General features: G+C 44.0%; 2 protein-coding genes and 1 long non-coding RNA gene across 5 annotated transcripts in view; 2 read left to right on the plus strand and 1 right to left on the minus strand.

Annotated features, from left to right (window-relative positions):
- Positions 1-202: 202 nt before the first annotated feature.
- On the minus strand, positions 203-824 carry LOC142965584 (uncharacterized). The gene is made up of 2 exons (XR_012957709.1): positions 539-824; positions 203-411 (listed from the first exon to the last, which is right to left on the minus strand). It is a non-coding gene; the product is annotated as an uncharacterized LOC142965584 (long non-coding RNA).
- A 1,844-nt stretch (positions 825-2,668) lies between these two features.
- uba2 (ubiquitin-like modifier activating enzyme 2) lies at positions 2,669-12,600 on the plus strand. The gene is made up of 17 exons (XM_076106605.1): positions 2,669-2,880; positions 3,919-4,002; positions 4,199-4,269; positions 4,379-4,443; positions 4,774-4,874; positions 4,969-5,090; positions 5,230-5,297; positions 5,453-5,574; positions 6,587-6,686; positions 6,893-7,044; positions 7,267-7,360; positions 7,548-7,660; positions 8,016-8,171; positions 8,501-8,597; positions 10,649-10,754; positions 10,923-11,065; positions 11,376-12,600. The coding sequence occupies exons 1-17, from the start codon at positions 2,740-2,742 to the stop codon at positions 11,591-11,593; spliced, it is 1,953 nt and encodes a 650-aa protein (XP_075962720.1). The 5' UTR covers positions 2,669-2,739; the 3' UTR covers positions 11,594-12,600.
- Positions 12,601-14,319: 1,719 nt separating this feature from the next.
- The window catches only part of ca5a (carbonic anhydrase Va), a 17,467-nt gene continuing 11,405 nt past the window's right edge, over positions 14,320-20,381 (plus strand). For 2 of the 3 annotated variants that reach the window (XM_076106607.1, XM_076106608.1), the window contains exons 1-3: positions 14,320-14,860; positions 18,505-18,702; positions 19,950-20,068. In XM_076106607.1, coding sequence (XP_075962722.1) covers positions 14,719-14,860; positions 18,505-18,702; positions 19,950-20,068 — 459 coding nt within the window. In that variant the 5' untranslated portion in view covers positions 14,320-14,718. Of the gene's footprint in view, positions 14,861-14,890; positions 18,390-18,504; positions 18,703-19,949; positions 20,069-20,381 lie in introns of those variants that run through there. The other variant, XM_076106609.1, reaches the window with a different exon arrangement.

The raw sequence follows: 20,381 nt of genomic DNA on the forward strand, positions 1-20,381 counted from the left end.
CAAGTTTTAAATTTAAAATCTACATTCTATATTTTGCCGTCATCAAGTACAATTCAACATGACATTACAGTGAAGCACCTCAGGTTCTTCTTGTTTGGGAACATTTCTATATTGTGATTTGCTAAATATGCAAAATTTAAGCAAAATTAAATAACTATAGTTTTTATAAAAAAGGAGAAAGAGAAACTCTAGGTATGAGAAGTCCCTGAGAAAGCATTTTAATGTTCAAATTCTGTATTTAAGACTATAGAAACAATTTATCAAAGATTTTACACCACTTTAAAAGAAGGCAACTATGAACTTAATCCCCTGGGAAAAACCTTTCAGTGTTAATCCATCCAACATCTTCAAACACCTTGGTACTCATGTTTACAATGTCCAACATACAGTGGCTCTGCTCGGATGCCACGCCTTGAGGAGAAAGGGAAGCAGAAACACCAGTATATAATAAGTAAACATGTGAAAAAGTGGCCCGTGTCTTGTTGAGGTATGCCAGCCCATAGCTCTTTACACGTCCTGGATAGAAATGGTAAATTACCTCACAAGCTTGCAGCGAAAGTCCTGCAGGCGAGGAAATGCCTTGCCCACACTGGAGGTCTGCTTCTCATCACTCCAAAGTCTCTCTGCCGCAGCACTCGCCCCTGGCCTGTAATTGTGGGTGCAACCAGTGATTATTTAGAGTAATTTCATGCAATTGCTGCTGCATATTAAGTTGATTAGTATTAGGAATTCAGAGATCTTTTTAATCTTGTACCAAATACGTGGACTGAGATTGGTGGCATCAACATACTCCCCCCACATGCAGACTTCCCCCCCTATCACCAGCTTCTTCTGTTCCTCAGTACCTGCAAGGGGATGGTGAAAAGCTTTGCTTCAATGATATGATGGCTGTTAATGAATTTACAATCAATCAGAATCTTCACTTCAAATGTATCACACCACTTCACATTAAAACTGCAAGTCAATGTTTAATTAAATAGGCCTCTACATCACCAGCACGTGACTGAGGCAGGTTATACAATATGATATTACTTTGGCATGCACACACCAGAAAAGTTCAGTGGCTTCACGTTGTAATAGTCACGCCAGTCCTGGTCATAGGAAATGTGGTTGATGTACCATGGGGCAGCTAGCAGGACCCTCATGCCAGCTTTGGTCATCCTGCTGAGCTCTGCCTTATAGCTGGGATACCCTTCCAGATGTGCAGCACTGTGTCCTTAGGAATCTGAACAGGGTGATAAACAACATGCTGTCTTGCCCTTCTGTGCTATATTGCATCTGATGACTGTTTACATATAGTGTTTTATATATCAGAAAATAGGCACATATAAAAACTCCTTAATGAGCTTTTATCAACAAGGGCAAGCATTTACTGGCATGGTTCTCAGAATTTGTGCCCCTCCAATCGGACAAAGCATCTGAACTTTTGGATTCAGATGGATTCATAAATCAATTCTTATGCCGCAAAGGCATCGTCTCTCCAAAACTGGTCTGTTAATAAAACTAAAAGCCTCGCCGGAATATCCTTTTTACAAAATATCACCTTTTTGGAGGATACAGTGTGCACAGTACATGATGTTACTTAGTTTAACCAAAGAAGATGGGAACTGAATTGTATAAATTTATGCTTGCAAGATTGTGTAAAGGCCAAGCAGGAGGATAATAAATAAAAATGTGGACGAGTATATCGTCCAAAACTAACCATACACACAGTTTCCATCCTACTCCACTCAAAGGCAAACTGCACTGTGACGCTGCGCCAGTCAGGTGGACAAGAGCATGAAGTCACATGACTGGGACCACAAGGTATGGGTGATTTTATCTTTTTATTATTATTTTATACTAAAGGTAAAGTAAATGGTTTATACGGTTTGCAACTGTCGTATATCTATATTTAGTTATTGTATAGTTACATAACACACAACATTAATTCTACTTATACGAGTACATTAACGTAATTCAGTTCTACACTGCCTCTGATTTTAAAGTTGGCTCGGATAGAACTTATTAATGAGGATAGTAGTAGAACATGGCAGAAAGTTATAATAAAGAAAACAAAATCATTGAAGAGAGAAGTTGGAGAATACTGTGTATATAGTCAGAAGCATGCAGAACACTACCCTACAAAATCCTTTTATGGAAATGTCGAGCGCAAGGAGGAGAGCAAAATGTTTGGGTCGGGTGAGTTGGCAACAAGTAGGCCCATGCTAGATAGTGGTTATTTTTCAGCCATGTTCTTCATATATGTGTTGGAACAATATACTTATTTAAAAAGGTAAATACTTATCCAAGTAGCCTTTACTATTCCCAGTAAATACAAGGAGCAGTATTCGTTAGGCCTAACATAAAAAACAAAACAAAAAACTGTTACCCAGTAAATACAGGTGTACCAATGGCTCGATGGGTCCAGAACATCAGACATAACCCCAGATGTATCTAAGCGTGTATGGAGATACTTATTATCCTGACACTGCAGTGTGTCGGAGAACCAGGAAATGTCGTATTAGGCTCTACATATATAATAATAGCATGTGGTCAATTATTCTATCTCTCAGGAGATCACCCCAGCCAAGTCTTTTAGTTGCCACAATCACACAGAAGAGGGCGCTAATCGGACAAACAAGCGCATCGGAAGCCCGCAGAAGAAGTGGAATAACCCGGAAGTAGGCGGGACTTTGGTTCTGTAGAAGAAGAAGCTCTCGGTGCCGCAGGCTCTGGTTCTGTCTCTAGCCGATCAACATGGTCCAACTGGTTGGCTCCCTCCGAAAAGAGCTCTCTGACACCCTCTCTACATGCAAGGTGCTGGTGGTGGGAGCAGGGGGGATCGGCTGCGAGCTGCTGAAGAACCTCGTCCTCACCGGCTTCAAACAAATCGAAGTGGTCCGTCATACTTATGTTTGTGTGTGTGTGTGTTAGCTAGCTAGCTAGCTAGCATGCTAGGTCTTTGTGCTGCACAGACTGCGTCTGGGGGGCGGACTCGGGCTAATTCCTGGGAGGGGGTGTTCGAAGAAGTAAAACATACGAGTGTTAGTGGTGGTTTTGTGATGCACCCCCTCTGTCCCCGAGTGCTTGGTTAAATGAGCAGGCCCGACTTTGAAGTCGGTAAAATATGAACACAGCTGTAGCAACAGTAGCTGGAGCGTTTGGCGCCATCTGCACCGCTAGGTTAGCCTCACAACTTCTTTAAAATGAGACGGCTAACGAGGCGGCCGGCCAAATAGCACAGACACACTTAGACGCCCCTTTGTTTAATTATGTCAGGTTATGTAATGCTGCAATTTTTTTTAAAGTTTAATGTAGTCTGTCGGAGCAGCACGTGTACTCTTATTATTAGTTGTGGCTGTTTTTTGTTTTCGAGGCTCAGCCATCAGGTGTTTGAAGCTGAGAATCACTGGATCCCAGTGAAGGGTTCAGAGACCATAATCATTAAAGGTTGCTAGTAAACTGAATAATGGATAAATACTCACCAATATTTATTTTTTCCTTTCCTGACTTATTAAATCAGATGTCTTTTGTATCCTTTCAAGACAGAGCTGAAAACAAGCAACGTTCATGGTCAAACAATCTGCACAACAACACACCCTGAGCCAGGCAAACAACAATCAGGGACACTAATAACATGAACATGAAGATTCATAAACTTCCGATATTGGGGCTTTAAACTCTTCAAGTTGACTGACAGAATATACAGTAGCTGGTGGGCAGTTTGTAGCTCAGTAATTTAGAATGTTGCTATCGGTGTTTGTATGGAGAATGCCTTAATTATGTAGTGGATTGTGAGTCACCATATGCACAGGCTGACATTATTTTAATATCCAAATTATAATCTAAATAAATTGCTGTGGCAGCGCTTGAGTGACAGGTCGATTGTGTCCGTCATGTCATGTCATGACGTTATTTCCCCTTCTGTATCGGCAGATCGACTTGGACACGATTGATGTCAGCAACCTGAACCGCCAGTTCCTCTTTCAGAAGAAGCATGTTGGCAAGTCCAAAGCACAGGTAATGCAAACATCAGCGTTAACCCCCGTCGCCGTAGCCTTGTTTTTATGCGTTATAACGTTGTGTTGTGTCGAACAGCCCTGCAATATGCACCCTGTATTCCCTGCAGTACCACACTGTGGACTAGATCGTTGTCGGCATGCTGTTTGCACGTTTCTGACTCAAGTCGGCTGCTCCGTCCCTGTTGTTTTTGCAGGTGGCCAAGGAGAGCGTCTTGCAGTTTTGTCCCACTGTAAACATCACCGCCTACCATGACAGCATCATGAAGTGAGGTTTTTTTTGGTTATTCCTCCTTTTGATTCACTGAATAAATTAAGAATTTTATCAGATTGTCCTTTTGATTTGGAACTGATTGTGTCTATTTTCTTTTTAACAGCCCTGAATACAACGTGGAGTTCTTCAGAAAGTTCACGCTGGTGATGAATGCTCTGGATAACAGAGGTATTTTACAGGCGGCGGTTTGTGTTACTCCGAACTAGGGCTGGGCGATAGCACAATATGATCATTTATCGTCTTTCAGTGGAATCATATTGTGACCAAACCCAAGATACTTCGTCTAAATTGACAATAACAAGCACATAATAATTTGTCAGAAAAATCAGAATCGGTACTTTTCATTTGTCAAGTATTTAATTCACACGTGTAAACAAAAAAATAGGCTTTACATGCGGCTATTTCATATTCATTTTTTTAATTACCAGAAAACATATCGAGATTATTACTCATTATGGAGATATGAAAAGACCTGATAAACACGTTCTGTCTCCGTAGCGGCCCGTAACCACGTGAACAGGATGTGTCTGGCAGCAGACATCCCGCTGATAGAGAGCGGCACCGCCGGATACCTGGGACAGGTCACCGTCATCAAGAAGGTAGGACACGCCCATCGTTGTGTTGCCTAACCTCCGTTGCATAGATCGTCCCTCGTCTCTCATCGCATCTCTTGTCTCCCCCTTCGCTCCCCAGGGAATGACGGAGTGCTACGAGTGTCAACCCAAGCCCACCCAAAAGACCTTCCCAGGGTGCACCATCCGAAACACACCGTCTGAGCCCATTCACTGCATCGTCTGGGCCAAGTACCTCTTCAAGTAAGGCTCATTCTCATCACAGCCGCGTATGAGCGTCATTCACGACAGACCCTCACTCGACCGGCCCCGGACTATAGAGGCCAGTATGCTAATGCTATGCTAATGGTCCCCTTGTATCGTTTGTCTGTTGCCACTATAGTCAGCTGTTTGGGGAAGAGGACGCAGATCAAGAGGTGTCCCCCGACACAGCGGACCCAGAGGCTTCATGTGAGTGGCAGCGTGGCATTGCTTTTGTAGAAAATGGTATATTTGCTCTATATTTGGGGCAGCACTTTGTAACTTTGAAGTTAGCTTGTTGTTGCTACAGTTTAGGAATACACACGCACCAGACACTGTAAAACGTGTGTGTGTTCTGTAAACAGGGAATCCCGAAGACACGGCAGCTCGCGCCACGGCCTCAGAAAAGGACGGGGACATCAAGCGGGTCTCCACCAAGGAATGGGCCCGCTCCACGGGATACGACACCGTCAAACTGTTCAACAAGGTCAGAGACGGTCCGACAAATCAAACCTGCAGGACTGTTTCAGAATAATCATAAAAAAACAACACACAAGCTAAAGCTTTGTTTATACTAGCGCGGGACACCACCGTAGCGCGAGCCTCCACGGGCGGCACGTGAGCTACGAGCACACAAAGGCGTCCTGCTTGGCGAGCTGTTCGTTGGATTATTTGATTTGGCTGGCAGAATATGAACTCAAATATAGATTTTTTTTACAACCTCCTGAAAAACAATTTGTCTTTGTAAACTCCTCAGACGTGTAAACCGTGACTAAGCTGCTAAATCGTAATTTTCTGGCCTGCGCACCGGCTTCATTGTGGCAAGTATAAGCGCAGCTTAAGCAATGTCTTCATCTGTGCTCCTTTGACATAAACAGTCATTTCACCTTTCAGTACAAAGGGGCTGGTCTCCCGCTGCTTCAGTCACTTGTTGGTGTTATTGTGCGACTTTGGTGTTTTTAAAGTGTTCGTTTGGATTCAATGGAGTCCGCTGGCTTTGAAGAGAGCATGAATAACTTCTTCAGTTCCTCGTTTTAAAGGGCGACTGCAAGATAAAGCGGTGAAGATATTAAATATAGCGCGGCGTTCTATGTTTTTTGCAGATTTGTTGGTTTTAGTATCGAGTGCGTTTGCATTTACCGTTGTAACTAAGAAGGGCTTACTCACATCCTGCAGCTCGTAGCGTGGGAGGGTTTCATGTAGACAGCAGAGCCTCTACCGTTGTCAAATAATGGAAACCGAGTCAAAGTGTTTTCTTCTTCTTTGACTTTTACATATTGGAGTTTAAATCTGTTTTCACTGGCGTCTTGCTGGAGACGAACCGTAGTGCCGGTAGAACACAAGCACCAGCTTTCATGGGTCAAAGATTAGACATTCAGGGAGCCAGTTGTAACATGCGGATGGAAAATATACTTTCAGTTTGTGATTTAATCAGTACCGTATATTATTACCAAAGGCATACAGTAACCAGCTCTGTTCCGATTGGCTCTTCTCTCCAGCTTTTCAAAGATGACATCAAGTACCTGCTGACCATGGACAAGCTGTGGAAGACGAGGAAAGCTCCTACACCTCTGGACTGGCAGCAGCTGAAGAACAGTGGTACGTCTCTTTAAACCTTTATGCCACTTTAGCTTTCTGGTTAAATGCAGTTTGGGCACTCGTCTCCGCCCCGTTCTAGCAAAATTGTCTCCAGCAACTGCCGTTAATAATGATGATTATTAAAACCCCTGTAACTCATCATATTATTGCCGTGGTAGTTGTTTATTCGTTTGTTGTGTTCATCTGTACTTGTTTGTGCGTCCCAGCGTGTCCTCAGGAGGTGTCTGTGGGTTCGGGTCTGAAGGACCAGCAGGTTCTGGGTGTTTGGGGTCTCTGCCAGCTGTTCCAGCACAGCGTGGAGACTCTCCGCTCACAGCTGAAGGAGAAGGGAGAAGCAGCCGAGCTGGTGTGGGACAAGGTAACGCACAAGCACAGACCGAAGGAGGCAATGTTTACAAAAGTTCCTCCAGAAAGACACTGACAGACACACTTGTGTTTAATTGTAAAACCTCAAGAAGCTTCAAGTCTTGTTGACCGTTTCAGGTTTCTTAAACGGAATACACAGCCGTAGTGTAAACATCAGTGACACACACACGCACACACTGTGTTGTTAATGGCTCATGTGTCCCTTTGTTCCCAGGATGACCCCCCAGCCATGGACTTTGTCACTGCTGCAGCCAACCTACGCATGCACATCTTCAGCATGAACATGAAGAGTCGCTTCGATGTGAAGAGTAAGTCGCGTCGTTTCGACAGGAGAATTTGGTCACACTGCAAACTATCGTGTAGAATTTGCTGTGTTTTTAAGTAACCAACATATTGTACATGATGTGAATTAGTTCTGTTATACACTTATAGCGCACATTAAAAAAAGCCCCTAATTTCAGTTTAAATTGGTCTGTTTGTTTTGTTTTGTTTCAGCCATGGCGGGTAACATCATCCCCGCTATTGCTACGACCAACGCGGTCATCGCTGGACTCATTGTGCTGGAGGGTTTGAAGATCCTGTCTGGGGAACTGGAGTCTTGTCGTACGGTGAGTACCAGGCGTCCACGACTGGACATCAGCACTTTAATTATAGACAGGATTGTTCATATCTCATTCATAGCCTGATTTATAGCACATTTTATTCCTAAAACATTGAGGAAATAGATTTAAAAAATGGTGTTCATTTTTGACTCTTAATATGTCAACATAATGAAAACAAGAATTTTTCACTGAGTAGTAAAGAAGGCCAACTGATGACGGCCATGTTGCATGAGCAGTTTTCTGTTTAGTGCGGAGGAAAAGGCTTCAGACCCAGAACTTGGGGCTCAGAGTAGAATCCTTTTCTGCCGACTCTCGTCGTGTCTCCATGTGTCATGTCGGTCGCCGTCTGTCTCTCCTGCAGATCTTCCTGAACAAGTGTCCCAGCCTCAGGAAGAAGCTGCTGGTCCCGTGCATCCTGGATCCGCCCAGCGCCAACTGCTACGTCTGCGCCAGCAAACCCGAAGTCACGGTCAAGCTCGACGTCCACAAAACCACGGTGCTCTCTCTGCAGGACCGGGTAATACGACAGGCTTATTTTCACACATCCACCAACCTGCCTCAAGTCCACTCATTCGCAAACAGCCCGAACAGCTCTGATGTGATTTTGACAACTCTTTGAGTTATTAACGCTATTAAAACAGTCCTAATGGAGCGCCACAGCTTCAGTTCAAATGAAAAGGAGGTCATTGGCCTAAGCAGCCGGAGAAAAGCCTGTATTTCTATAAAGGACAATGCAGCACGTAATTGGTGAGAGGCGGTTATTGCGGTTGGATTGTAAAAGTTGCTGTGTGATCAAGATGTTGACTGATCCTCACTTAGTCGTTGTTGACCTGATGTTTTGATCAGATCCTGAAGGAGAGGTTCGGCATGGTGGCTCCAGATGTTCAGATAGAGGACGGAAAAGGGACCATCCTCATCTCCTCGGAGGAAGGAGAGACGGAAAGTAAGCGGGGGGGAGATGGGAAGCAATGCATCACACTCTGTGACTCTCCATTCGGACAGAGGAGGGCGCTGTGGCTGCATCTGTCTGTTAGTCCATCCTCAAACTGGACAGTGGCGAGGAGATTAAAAAAGCATTTAGTGAACAGCACCCTGACACCATTAGTGCTTTTGGAAGGGTTTGTAATCATAGAGTTGGAGATGGGTGGCATTGGATATATACAGTTGTGTGAAGAAGTGTTTGCCCCCTTCCTGATTTCTTATTTTTTTGCATGTTTGTCACACTTAAATGTTTCAGATCATCAAACAAATTTAAATATTAGACAAAGATAACACAAGTAAACACAAAATGCAGTTTTTAAATGAAGGTTTTTATTATTAAGGGGGGGGAAAAATCCAAACCTACATGGCCCTGTGTGAAAAAGTGATTGCCCCCTAAACCTAATAACTGGTTGGGCCACCCTTAGCAGCAACAACTGCAATCAAGCGTTTGCGATAACTGGCAATGAGTCTTTTACAGCGCTGTAGAGGAATTTTGGCCCACTCATCTTTGCAGAATTGTTGTAATTCAGCCACATTGGAGGGTTTTCGTGCATGAACCGCCTTTTTAAGGTCATGCCACAGCATCTCAATCGGATTCAGGTCGGGACTTTGACTAGGCCACTCCAAAGTCTTCATTTTGTTTTTCTTAAGCCATTCAGAGGTGGACTTGCTGGTGTGTTTTGGATCATTGTCCTGCTGCAGAACCCAAGTGCGCTTCAGCTTGAGGTCACGAACAGATGGCCGGACATTCTCCTTCAGGATTTGTTGGTAGACAGCAGAATTCATGGTTCCATTTACCACAGCAAGTCTTCCAGGTCCTGAAGCAGCAAAACAGCCCCAGACCATCACACTACCACCACCATATTTTACTGTTGGTATGATGTTCCTTTTCTGAAATGCCGTGTTACTTTTACGCCAGATGTAATGGGACATACACCTTCCAAAAAGTTCAACTTTTGTCTCGTCAGTCCACAGAGTATTTTCCCAAAAGTCTTGGGGATCATCAAGATGTTTTCTGGCAAAACTGAGACGAGCCTTTATGTTCTTTTTGCTCAGCAGTGGTTTTCGTCTTGGAACTCTGCCATGCAGGCCATTTTTGCCCAGTCTCTTTCTTATGGTGGAGTCATGAACACTGACCTTAATTGAGGCAAGTGAGGCCTGCAGTTCTTTGGATGTTGTTCTGGGGTCTTTCGTGACCTCTTGGATGAGTCGTCGCTACACTCTTGGGGTAATTTTGGTCGGCCGGCCACTCCTGGGAAGGTTCACCACTGTTCCATGTTTTCGCCATTTGTGGATAATGGCTCTCACTGTGGTTCGCTGGAGTCCCAAAGCTTTAGAAATGGCTTTGTAACCTTTTCCAGACTGATAGATCTCAATTACTTTGTTTCTCATTTGTTCCTGAATTTCTTTGGATCGCAGCATGTCTAGCTTTTGAGGATCTTTTGGTCTACCTCACTTTGTCAGGCAGGTCCTATTTAAGTGATTTCTTGATTGAGAACAGGTGTGGCAGTAATCAGGCCTGGGTGTGGCTAGAGAAATTGAACTCAGCTTTCCAAAGATGTGATAAACCACAGTTAATTTATGTTTTAACAGTGGGGGGCAATCACTTTTTCACACAGGGCCATGTAGGTTTGGATTTTTTTTTTCCCTTAATAATAAAAACCTTCATTTAAAAACTGCATTTTGTGTTTACTTGTGTTATCTTTGTCTAATATTTAAATTTGTTTGATGATCTGAAACATTTAAGTGTGACAAACATGCAAAAAATATAAGAAATCAGGAAGGGGGCAAACACTTTTTCACACAACTGTATATTTCGAGAGTGGGGGGTTGTTCATTCGATTAATGTAACCTGAATGCTTAGTTATTAAAAATGTGTGAATGTATTGTGGTTTATGGTCTTAAAAACATTTGTTTCGGAGGTGTTGGGGGAAGAGTTATTAATAAATGGATTGTCCCCACGTGTATAGTATTACAAACACATTGAGTGTGTGTGTGTGTGTAACTCCACAGCCAACAACAGCAAATTTCTTGCTGATTTCGGGATCCGTAACGGCAGCCGCCTCCAAGTCGACGACTTCCTCCAAGACTACACGCTCCTCGTTAATGTCCTGCACACGTATGTCCCTCCGGTCATTCCATTGTGCGAATAAAATGCTTTGCTTTACATTGTTACGTTGACATTGTTGAATGCGCTCATGTTTAATCTCTAATGTGTTTTATTGTTCTGGTGACTTTCAAGTGAACAAAACTCCTAAAAGCTATTTGTTTGCCTCTCCATTGGCAGCGAGGAGCTAGAGAAGGACGTGGAGTTTGAGGTTGTAGGCGAGGCCCCGGACAAAGCTCCGCCCCCTCAGACTAACCAGGAGGAGGTGAACAGCATCACCAACGGCAACAAGGACTCCGCCCAGCCGTCCACCTCCTCTAAAGGTCAGCGGGAGAGAAACCGTTTTCCTTTTACTTCACATCAGAGTGCTGCGTGTTTAGTTTGCTCCTGTCTCTGTAACTACAGTGAGTAGGGAGGTGTGTGTGTGTTTAATGGCCTTGTTTTATCTGTGGTGATATCAGATCTGTGGATCTGAAGGTGTATCAGAAACAAAGACACGGCGTGTTATTATGCCGATATATAATCTTTCATTCCGGCAATCGTGAGGCCAACGGTGGAAATATAGCGTTCACGTTTCAAACAACAAGTTGTTCGTTTTTCCACCTGTGAACGCTGTTGTCCGCCACCTTTCAGCTCCAGCGGAGGACGATGACGTCATGATCGTTGACTCTGAGGAGGAGGAAGGGGCGTCGTCCAGCACTGCACCTACAAGCGGCACCAAGAGGAAGCACCCAGACGCAGAGACCGGCGAGACCTCCACCAAGCGCCCGCGGACGGACCAGTCGAGCGCAGCTGCTGCCCCCGCCGACAATGACGACGACGACGACGATGACATCATCGCTCTGGACTAACCCCCACACACACACACACCCACACCCCACCCCTCTCTCTGGTCCCCCTGAAGGACTGAGAACTCTTTGAAGGCTTATCATTTGTAAGTCAGGACTGACAGTAGGTTAAATTAAAACACCTCTTTCATGGAGAACATTTGACAGCCCTCGTTCGCCTCTCGTCACTTCCTCCCTCGCCCTGTGTTTGTGCTTTCATACCCCCCCCCCCCCCCCCGCCCCGCTCTGACACGATGCTGTAAATAGATTCTACATTTTAAAACTTTTTGGAAAAACACGTACAACTTCTTTTGTTATTCATTTCTGCTCCCTAAAAAAAAAATCCTCTCGATGGTTTAAAAACAAGTCTATTTTTGTTTGTTTTTTGTATTTTTTATAAACGTAATGTATTTCTCATGCTACACAAATCAGGGTGTTTTTGTGCTTTGTGTTCGGGTAACAAAAGATGTAAAAAAAACATTTTCAAGGGTTGTAATATGTTGTCTGTCGTTTGTGAAGGGACGGTAACGGACGGACCCGAGGAGTCTGCGGCGTCTTGTCTGTTGATGTCCGTGTTTGGCCACGTTGTGCCGTGGGGGCGTTAGTTTGCTACCTCTTTTCTAGAACAAGTTTTTGGCTGCAAATTCATAACCATGCCCTCTATGACGCCGCCACAGCGAAGGCGTCCGGCTATGGAGCAGCACAGCGGCGCTAATGCAGCGCCCTGTGGACCTGATCCAGGCTGGTAGTAGTTCAATGTTAACACGTTAGTAATAAGACTCGTTTGTGTTTGAGCAGAGAGGTCTGGAGTCTGGCGGCCCTCCTTTTTCACACTGCAGAGGTTGATCGGGATGGCAGTGGAGCCCCGCACTGAAGTGACATAAGAACCTCTTGCACAAAGTTCCTGCCGACTTCTCCTGTGTCACACTGTCCATAATTTAATATTTCATTGTGATCTGATTTGTTGTTGAAAGGCTGTGAGAGCCCTGTGGACCAATTTGGACGAAAAGACAATAAACTCAACAAAGGCACAGGCTTCTCGTTGTATTTTTTTTTTATTTGTCTCTTCCATATTGATAAAAAAAACACATACAATAATCGTACATGTCTTGATTACATTACATATCTATCCCATTGTTGACTGGAGAGGGAAAATAACCCAAACACATAGTTTCTTTACGTGGCCAGTTTCTATAGTGTTGGACTTTAAAATTATTTTGAGAGCCTGTTTATCTTGACTCTCTGTTCTGGTTCAGAAAGTGACCTGAAGTAAACACACTAAAATAACATGCTGAATGTTTTCTTGATCTTCTGAATAGTTTGTTTGCTTCAGGGGTTAAAGTCTTAGTCATGAGGTCCGCTCCGGACAGCGTGTGACATTCTTTGAGTAGACTACCCATGATGCAACACTACGACCCACAGCTCACAAACACAAACACACACACACACATACATACACTCAGACGGCACTTTATTATCAACGATTGATTTCAAAATATTTGACTTGATGAAACATCAATGCTCTGACTGATGAGTCAAAGTACGGGACAAAGATGAATGTAATGCAGCTGACATTAGACGGTGGTGTCCAGACTCACTGGGAACATGTTCACAGGCTCTGGTTCACAGGACACTTGACTATACTGTACCAGGAGGACTAGGCAGGTCAAGTATATTTCTTTAGCATATTTCATACACAAAGGCGATTTAACGCGCTGTACGTACAATAATACATTCAAAAAGAACGGCTGCATAAAAGCAGGAAAATGGGAAAAAAATAAATCTTTTTGAAGGAAATGAAAAAGAATGGAGGTCTGTAAATACAGGGCAGGTACATATGTAAGAGCAATGTGGTTAATGAAAGCACAGATGTTACTTATGATTGATAAAAAGTGACTGTTCTATTTAGGTGGAAGCAACAAGGTGCATTTACTCAATTACTGTACTTAAGTACAATTTTGAGGTACTTGTACTCTGTATGAGTATTTCCTTTTTATGCGACTTTATACAAAAACACACCTTTTTAGCCCATTATACTTATCTGATATGATTTATTGTTTCAGATCAAACCAACCGCCAGTCTATGAAGTAGATCAAATTTGCTTCTTTTGCAACATTTAAATGCTGGTTTCATATTTAAAGCAGCAGTTGGAACATAACTACGACATACATGATATTAAAGCAGAATGAAGGGGGCCATTCTGCATAATGAGCACTGTTACTCTTCATACTTTAATGAAATATTGCTGATACTACTTTCACTGCAGTGAAATGTTGAATGCCGACTTCTAATGACGTATAATATACAGACAATTTTATTTAAAGCAGGAATACTACAGTGTTGTGTATGCTCATTCCACCACGACTGAAAAGCAGAGTTAATACAATGATTTTTTTTACAGGAAAACAAAAGTCTGGATAAAATAAAGGAAAAATGGCTGTAGTTAGTATAGTCGATATAAAGTTCATAATAAGGGGTTGAATGAGTTGCCCAGTTCTAGTTATTCTGTATTATTATGTTTTACATTGCTATTATTCAAATGTGTTATTACTATAACTAACAGTACGGGATTGTGATGATGACTACGATTGTGAAATATATATACAAATATAAGTAATTCGTATTTAAAAACAGTTTCCAGACAGTTCTCAACTGTCTCCATCATCACCACCACTACGAACGCCCCTCAGTGGAGGGCGCTGATTGGTCAGGACAGTACCCCCCCCCTCCCCCCCCTTCCGTACTGCAGAGCAAACTGCTTTCCTACAGCGGCCGCCGCATCTCATCATCTGTCGGGTGTCTGGTCCGGCGAGAACACCGTTTAACCGGGTTAAATTGACGCAATAGCTTCAGGGGAAACGGTTGTTGTTGTTCTTTTTGCGGTCCCATTTTGAACGTGTGTAAAGCGAAAGCCTGCCCCCTCCCCCGCCTCCAGGCGAACGGTAGGAAGGCAGGCAGAGACGAGAGGAGAGCCGCCAGCCTACAGTTTTTGTTTTGAACGGGCTCCGTGCAGAGAGCTAACTTTTGGTTGCGTGAAGAAGACTGACGTTAAAGCTAACCGCTAGCCGCAAATAAAACAGCGCCACGAAACACGTTAACGCGCTTCTTTTTTCTTCTTCCGCCGCTCGTTGGTGAAGCTTTTATCAACATGGTGACTTTGTCGTCCCTATTAAGACCTCTCGCTTCACAGCTCCGCAGACAGCTCGTCAGACGCGCCGAGAGTCCCCGGATAACGCCCATCAGGAGATGCAACCTCACGGCGTGCTCAAGCAAATATGTGCTGTCGCAAAGTAAGTACTTGTGTGTCCTGTCGCCGCTCTAGCGACACAATGTTTATCGTGTTTAGCTGCTTCAAAAGGAGACATTTTAACTTCCGACATTACCACCAGCAGTGTAGGTGCGAGTATCGGTATCCCCCGTGGCAGTGGTTTGGGTTTTTAGGGTGTCATTGGCAGTGAGAGGCCCGTCATTGTGGGTCACACAGCATCAGTTAATGGTCACTTTTGTTGTCATCCCAAAACGTGTGCATTGAGAGCATTGGAAAGCCCGGGCTGGATCCGTCCTCCTCACTGGATCGGGATCAGACGCGCTCTGTTGACTCGTTTGAGACGGAACTCCGGCTCCAGGTTTTCCAAACGAGGATTAACGTCCATGTAGGGGCCACATGAGGCCTACATTGGGGCCCATATGTCAAGTCAGTACATTATTTTAGAGTGTTAGGGATGTTGTGTTCTAATGCACACAGAACATTCAAAGCCTGTTTTTGCCAACCCGGAAGTTAGCATCGCACTGGTTCCCTCAGGAAAAAGCGAATGGGATTTTTCCTTATCATTTTGTATTATTGAAAAAAAAAAAAAAGCTACACCACTTTTATGAATTTTGGAGCATGAATATAATGGTCAGAAGTAGAAATCTAATGTTAGACTATACGCAAACTACAACACGGATGGCCACCTGTTGGCAACTGCTGTTTTTTAAAACACCAGTGGGCTATTTACTGACGTACAGTATTTTATGTCGTGGAACTAAACATTAAAATGTCTTAAGCTTGTGTTAACCACAGAACTTGTTTCAGGCATCTAACCAAAAACACTGAACTGGAAGTGCAAAAACGCGGACTCATTTCTGTTTTTTTTTAGACTTATTCCTGCACCACCCCAGAGCAGCTAGATGGATCACGTAACATAAAATGTTAAAATTCCCCAAAATAAATGGTGCATTGATAGGATGGACCCTTAGTCATGATAAACCTGTTGCATGCAACTTTATGAGCGGTTATTTCCTTTACACATTCGACCTCTGGTGTCAGTCATTTGCCTTCATGGTAACGTGCCCACGGAAAATTGTAGACACCCAAACCCGTCTGGCAGGTCCCAGCAACGTCCTCACCACACCCAATAACACGGGCCTTGTCTCGTTCACCGTCTCATGCCGACAACAACCTCAGTCAACATGCAAAAAAAGGTTGAAAATGAAAAATAAAAGAAGGCCAGTGCAGTAGAACTTTTATGTTCAGCCATGATAATAAACCGAGTTTATATTTAACTTTAACAAGCTTGTTGTAATGGGCACAGCCTGTCCAAAACTTTATAGGAGGACTTCTGGATTGTCTTTGAAGTGGTCCGCTAGAAATGAGCTTTCTGTCCGTCCAGTGGCCTTCCCTTTGATCCGTCCTCATGCTATCTTTATTTGTAAAGAGACATCTCTGTTTTCCCCGTTCGTCAGGTAGAAACATCTGACTCACAGTCTGTGCTTCCCTGAAGTGGGGAGTTATACTGCCGTCACTTTAACATGCAAGCCTCTCTCATAAAGGTTCCTCCTTCAGTCAAAACAACAGTCAAACAACTTAATTGTTGTCTCGAATGAAGTCTGTGCGCATGCAAGTAACTGCGTCAACTCACAATACGTGTAATATTTAGATACCTAAATATGACTAATGCAAAAAAAATGAGAAATGTATGTATTTGGGGGTGCACGTTTTGCTGTTTGTTGCCCCTATTTATTTATATGTTGGCAACCAAAGGCCAAAAATGGTCAAAATGGTTTCCAATTGCAACTGTTACTGTCGTGCCCGGCATTTATAAAACACGGGCTTTGGAAAAAAAATGTAAATGACTCCTCCTTTTAAACCAAAGCCGTGTCTTGTGCTAAACTAACTAGCTCACCACTTTTGTGTCTGTACAAAGAGCTCTTTCTTAAAGGCTGTTCATCTCTCTGCCGTTTGTGTCTTCTGACTGAATCTCTGCGTTTCCACACCTGTGCTCAAGTTCACACTCTCAGGCTGCATTCACACCAAATTTCGGTGCGGTGGATCGTCGGTGGTGTTTTTCCACCAGGCCGTGAACATTTGTATTTCTGCTGTAAAGTTGGGCATCTTTACTTTGTTTTGAGGCTAGCCTCAAGTGGCCATTTGAGGAACTGCAGTTTTTTTGGCGCTTCAGTTTGGGCTTCATCTCTCAGTGACGAAGGTTGCCACTTGGTGAAAATGCCAGTCCTCTCATTCATTTTGCGAATGTGTGGTCTGGGCCGGTGGGGGTGCTGAAAAAAAAAAGACGCCGCTGCGGTGGCAGATCACGTAACTGGCGATGAACAGCTGTAAAACCCTGCCATATTGACAAGCAAAATAACAACAGCCCGCAGTCACTTGGTGTTAACTGGCCCTTAAGTGCCGCTCCCACACCCCCACACAACCCTGCGCTAAAACCGCTGCTATGCCTGGCTCGGTGTGACTGTAACCTCTAGATCTTGACATTATTACCTCCGCTTTCCTTCAGCCCTTTCAAATCTGAGTTAATTTACTCCTAACCCAAACCAACGTTTCCTGATAATGTTGCTTCACACTAATGATCGTCCTCAGAAGGTGTTAGTTGTGAAGCAGCTGATGGACGTTCGATGTATCACCGAAACCGAGGAACTCTGTTAATGGTGCTATGGCAGGAATCAGGCTGTCGATGCAGGAGCCTCAGCTGGCGTTTCAGAGCTCCTCACACACACGCTTGTCATTTTTCCAATTCGAGACATCTGGCGATCACGTGGCGCTTGATTCGGGAGCAGCACAGTGCCAGGAGAACTTCACAGTTGCCCAGTGAAAAGAGCACGACCGGCTTCGGGAGCAGTTATCGCAAAACAACAAGAGTCTGCTGAAATCCGATGAAGGTGAAGGTCATCTCCCAGTCAGACCTGTTCGGCGTGGCTCTCAGTGGAAACCTTAAGCCCCGTGCTGGATGAATGGAGCGGAACAAACAATAGACTGCGCTGCTTTTGTGCCCTTTGACAACAGCACTGGAAAGATTTCTTTCTGTAGACAACCCTCGGTCAAGAGAGGGAAGGAAACAATCCTCCTACACTGAGCTATTTCTTTTTTAGAACATTTTAATAAGTGGAGTTGATATTTTTTGGGGTGGATTTCAAAGGTAAAAAGGCAGGACGGAGGTAGGGAGTTCCGGGTAATTAGAAGTCAGGTCCGCTGACAGACATTGGCCCGAGCCGGCGGTTTGACCGGCCAGAGGTCCCGGTCAGATTTCCCCGCTGTGGAGGAGAGCTGGGGGCGTGCCAGGACATTCCGCGTGTCACTTTCTGTACAGCCAGCCCACTTCTCTCTTTATTTTGTAATATCCTTTTAGGAAAAAAAATAAAAAGACTACAAGGAAGTACCATTGCTCACTCGCTCCTTTTTCATTCAGTTCCTCCAAACGGCTCAAGGAAGAAGGATTGCGTGTGTCTGTAGTTTGTGTTTAGTTTACTGTGGCGACTCTCATTGATTTTGTTTCAAAATGGACTGTCTTACAATGCAGGAAGCAGCCGAGTACAACATGAAAAGTAGGTGTCAGCATTTTGTATTTCAGTTTTTTCTTTTTTTTAATACCTTTTTTGAATTCGATGTTCTGTTTCTTAAATTCTCTTTGATTCACTTCCTCTCCTCCTCCTCCTCCAGTGCATCCCATGTGGCAGGGACCCCTCGCGGTACCAGGAGGCGATCGGCAGTCCCCCATCGACATCGTTGTGCGAAAGAGCGTCTTCGACTCGGAACTGAAGCCGCTGGTTACCGATTACGACCCGCACACCTGCCAACAGATCTGGAACAACGGCTACTCCTTTCTGGTCGAGTATGATGACACCACGGACAAGTCCAGTAAGTGTCTTCTGTATCTATATCGTCTTTAAAATGCAAATAAAAACCTGAATATGTATCAAAAGGTACGCCATTAGTTCCCCTATGGAGATCTCGAAAGTAACAGAATGGTTTGTTCCGTAGAAGTTCCTCATTAATAACCACTAGATTGGGAGCAAGTGTGTAGTTTCTCTTTTAATCTGAATGGATTTAAAGGAAATCTCAGCAAGAGGAATGCTTGTTCTGATCTACACAAGAGGCTTACCCCCACCCCCCTTTAAGAGCCCTCTGTTTGTAGGAAAATCCTGTAATCAATGCTACACTTAAAGCTGCTGATAAAAACCACAACCGTCACGTGGGCCCGGTGACTGTCGTGTGACTCACGTGTGTGTCCTGGCTGCAACAACTGCTACAGTCTGGGAAGTGTTGGTCATTTTTTGGTGTAATTACTGGGCTGCACCAGCAACACTGTTATCGCCTTCCAAACCATAGAAACAAATGCTTTAAAGCCACGGCACGTGAACCACCTTTCACGTGCGTTCACGTGCCGTCAGAGCTTAGTCTGCTGCTCAGAGGACAACAGGTTTATAATAGGGAAATGTTGAAAACGGCATTTTACTGTGTTTACTGTGCTCAGTGGTGGAGCCACAGGTCGTCCTTCAATCAGAGGATCAGCGGTTCGATCCCCGGCTCCGCTAGTCCATGTCCATGTGTCCAAGACACTTAACCCCACATTGCTCCCGTAGCTGTGTGTGAGTGTTCTATGACTGTTAGTTAGTCCTGATGGGCAGGTGGCCCCTTGCATGGTAGCTCCTACCATCAGTGTGTGAATGGGTGAGAATGATGACATGTAGTGTTAAAGCACGATACAAGTACACACCATTTACCATTACCAGTAAAAGAAGCGTGTATTTAAACTACAGATTCAGTCTTCAAGTGGATGACTACAACAACATGTTGTGCTGCAGTATCTCCACCTTCTTATCTGTGTGTAGTGTTACTGCCGTCTATTAACAGTTAACAGGCGTGATAAAAAGTCATTGCTGCATCGGTGATTGCTGCTAAACAATAGTTCCTGGATGTTTTTAAGCTCATTGTTACCGCTTGAACAACCGGTCCTCAGTGTGGAAGGAGGAAACAAACACTAGACGTGGACATGATCCTATTGTTTTCGGAGGACGAGCATCTCGTTCTTTTTGAAAATGATTGTGAAATCTGTGAAGTGGAGGTGCACTGATCCTTTGTGTCCTTACTACCCTGCGGTGCAGCGCTGAGAGGAGGCCCCCTGCGAGACAAATTCAGGCTGTGCCAGTTCCACTTCCACTGGGGTGAGAGCAACGCCTGGGGGTCAGAGCACACGGTGGACAGGAGGCTGTTCCCTGCAGAGGTAATATATACAGTGTGTATATGTGTGTATGTATATGTGTGTGTATATATATATATATATATATATATATATATATACATATATATATGTGTGTAACCAGCCACACATCATGTACTGCAGGGACACTGACATGCTGCATGTTCTGTCATATTGTCAAGAACAGAAATGAGTTGGAAAAGGAAATCTAAAAAGAAAAAAACAGAGGATAATATTATTAATATCATTATAATAATATCATTCATCCTTTTGGGAAATTAGTTTATCAATCTCGCAATATTGTGAGCATGTACAGGGGGTGTACACACTGTGTATA

The sequence above is a fragment of the Anarhichas minor genome, unplaced genomic scaffold (genome assembly GCF_050575085.1).
Source record: "Anarhichas minor isolate MPS153535 unplaced genomic scaffold, ASM5057508v1 ptg000034l, whole genome shotgun sequence".
In the NCBI taxonomy this organism is placed as follows: domain Eukaryota; kingdom Metazoa; phylum Chordata; class Actinopteri; order Perciformes; family Anarhichadidae; genus Anarhichas; species Anarhichas minor.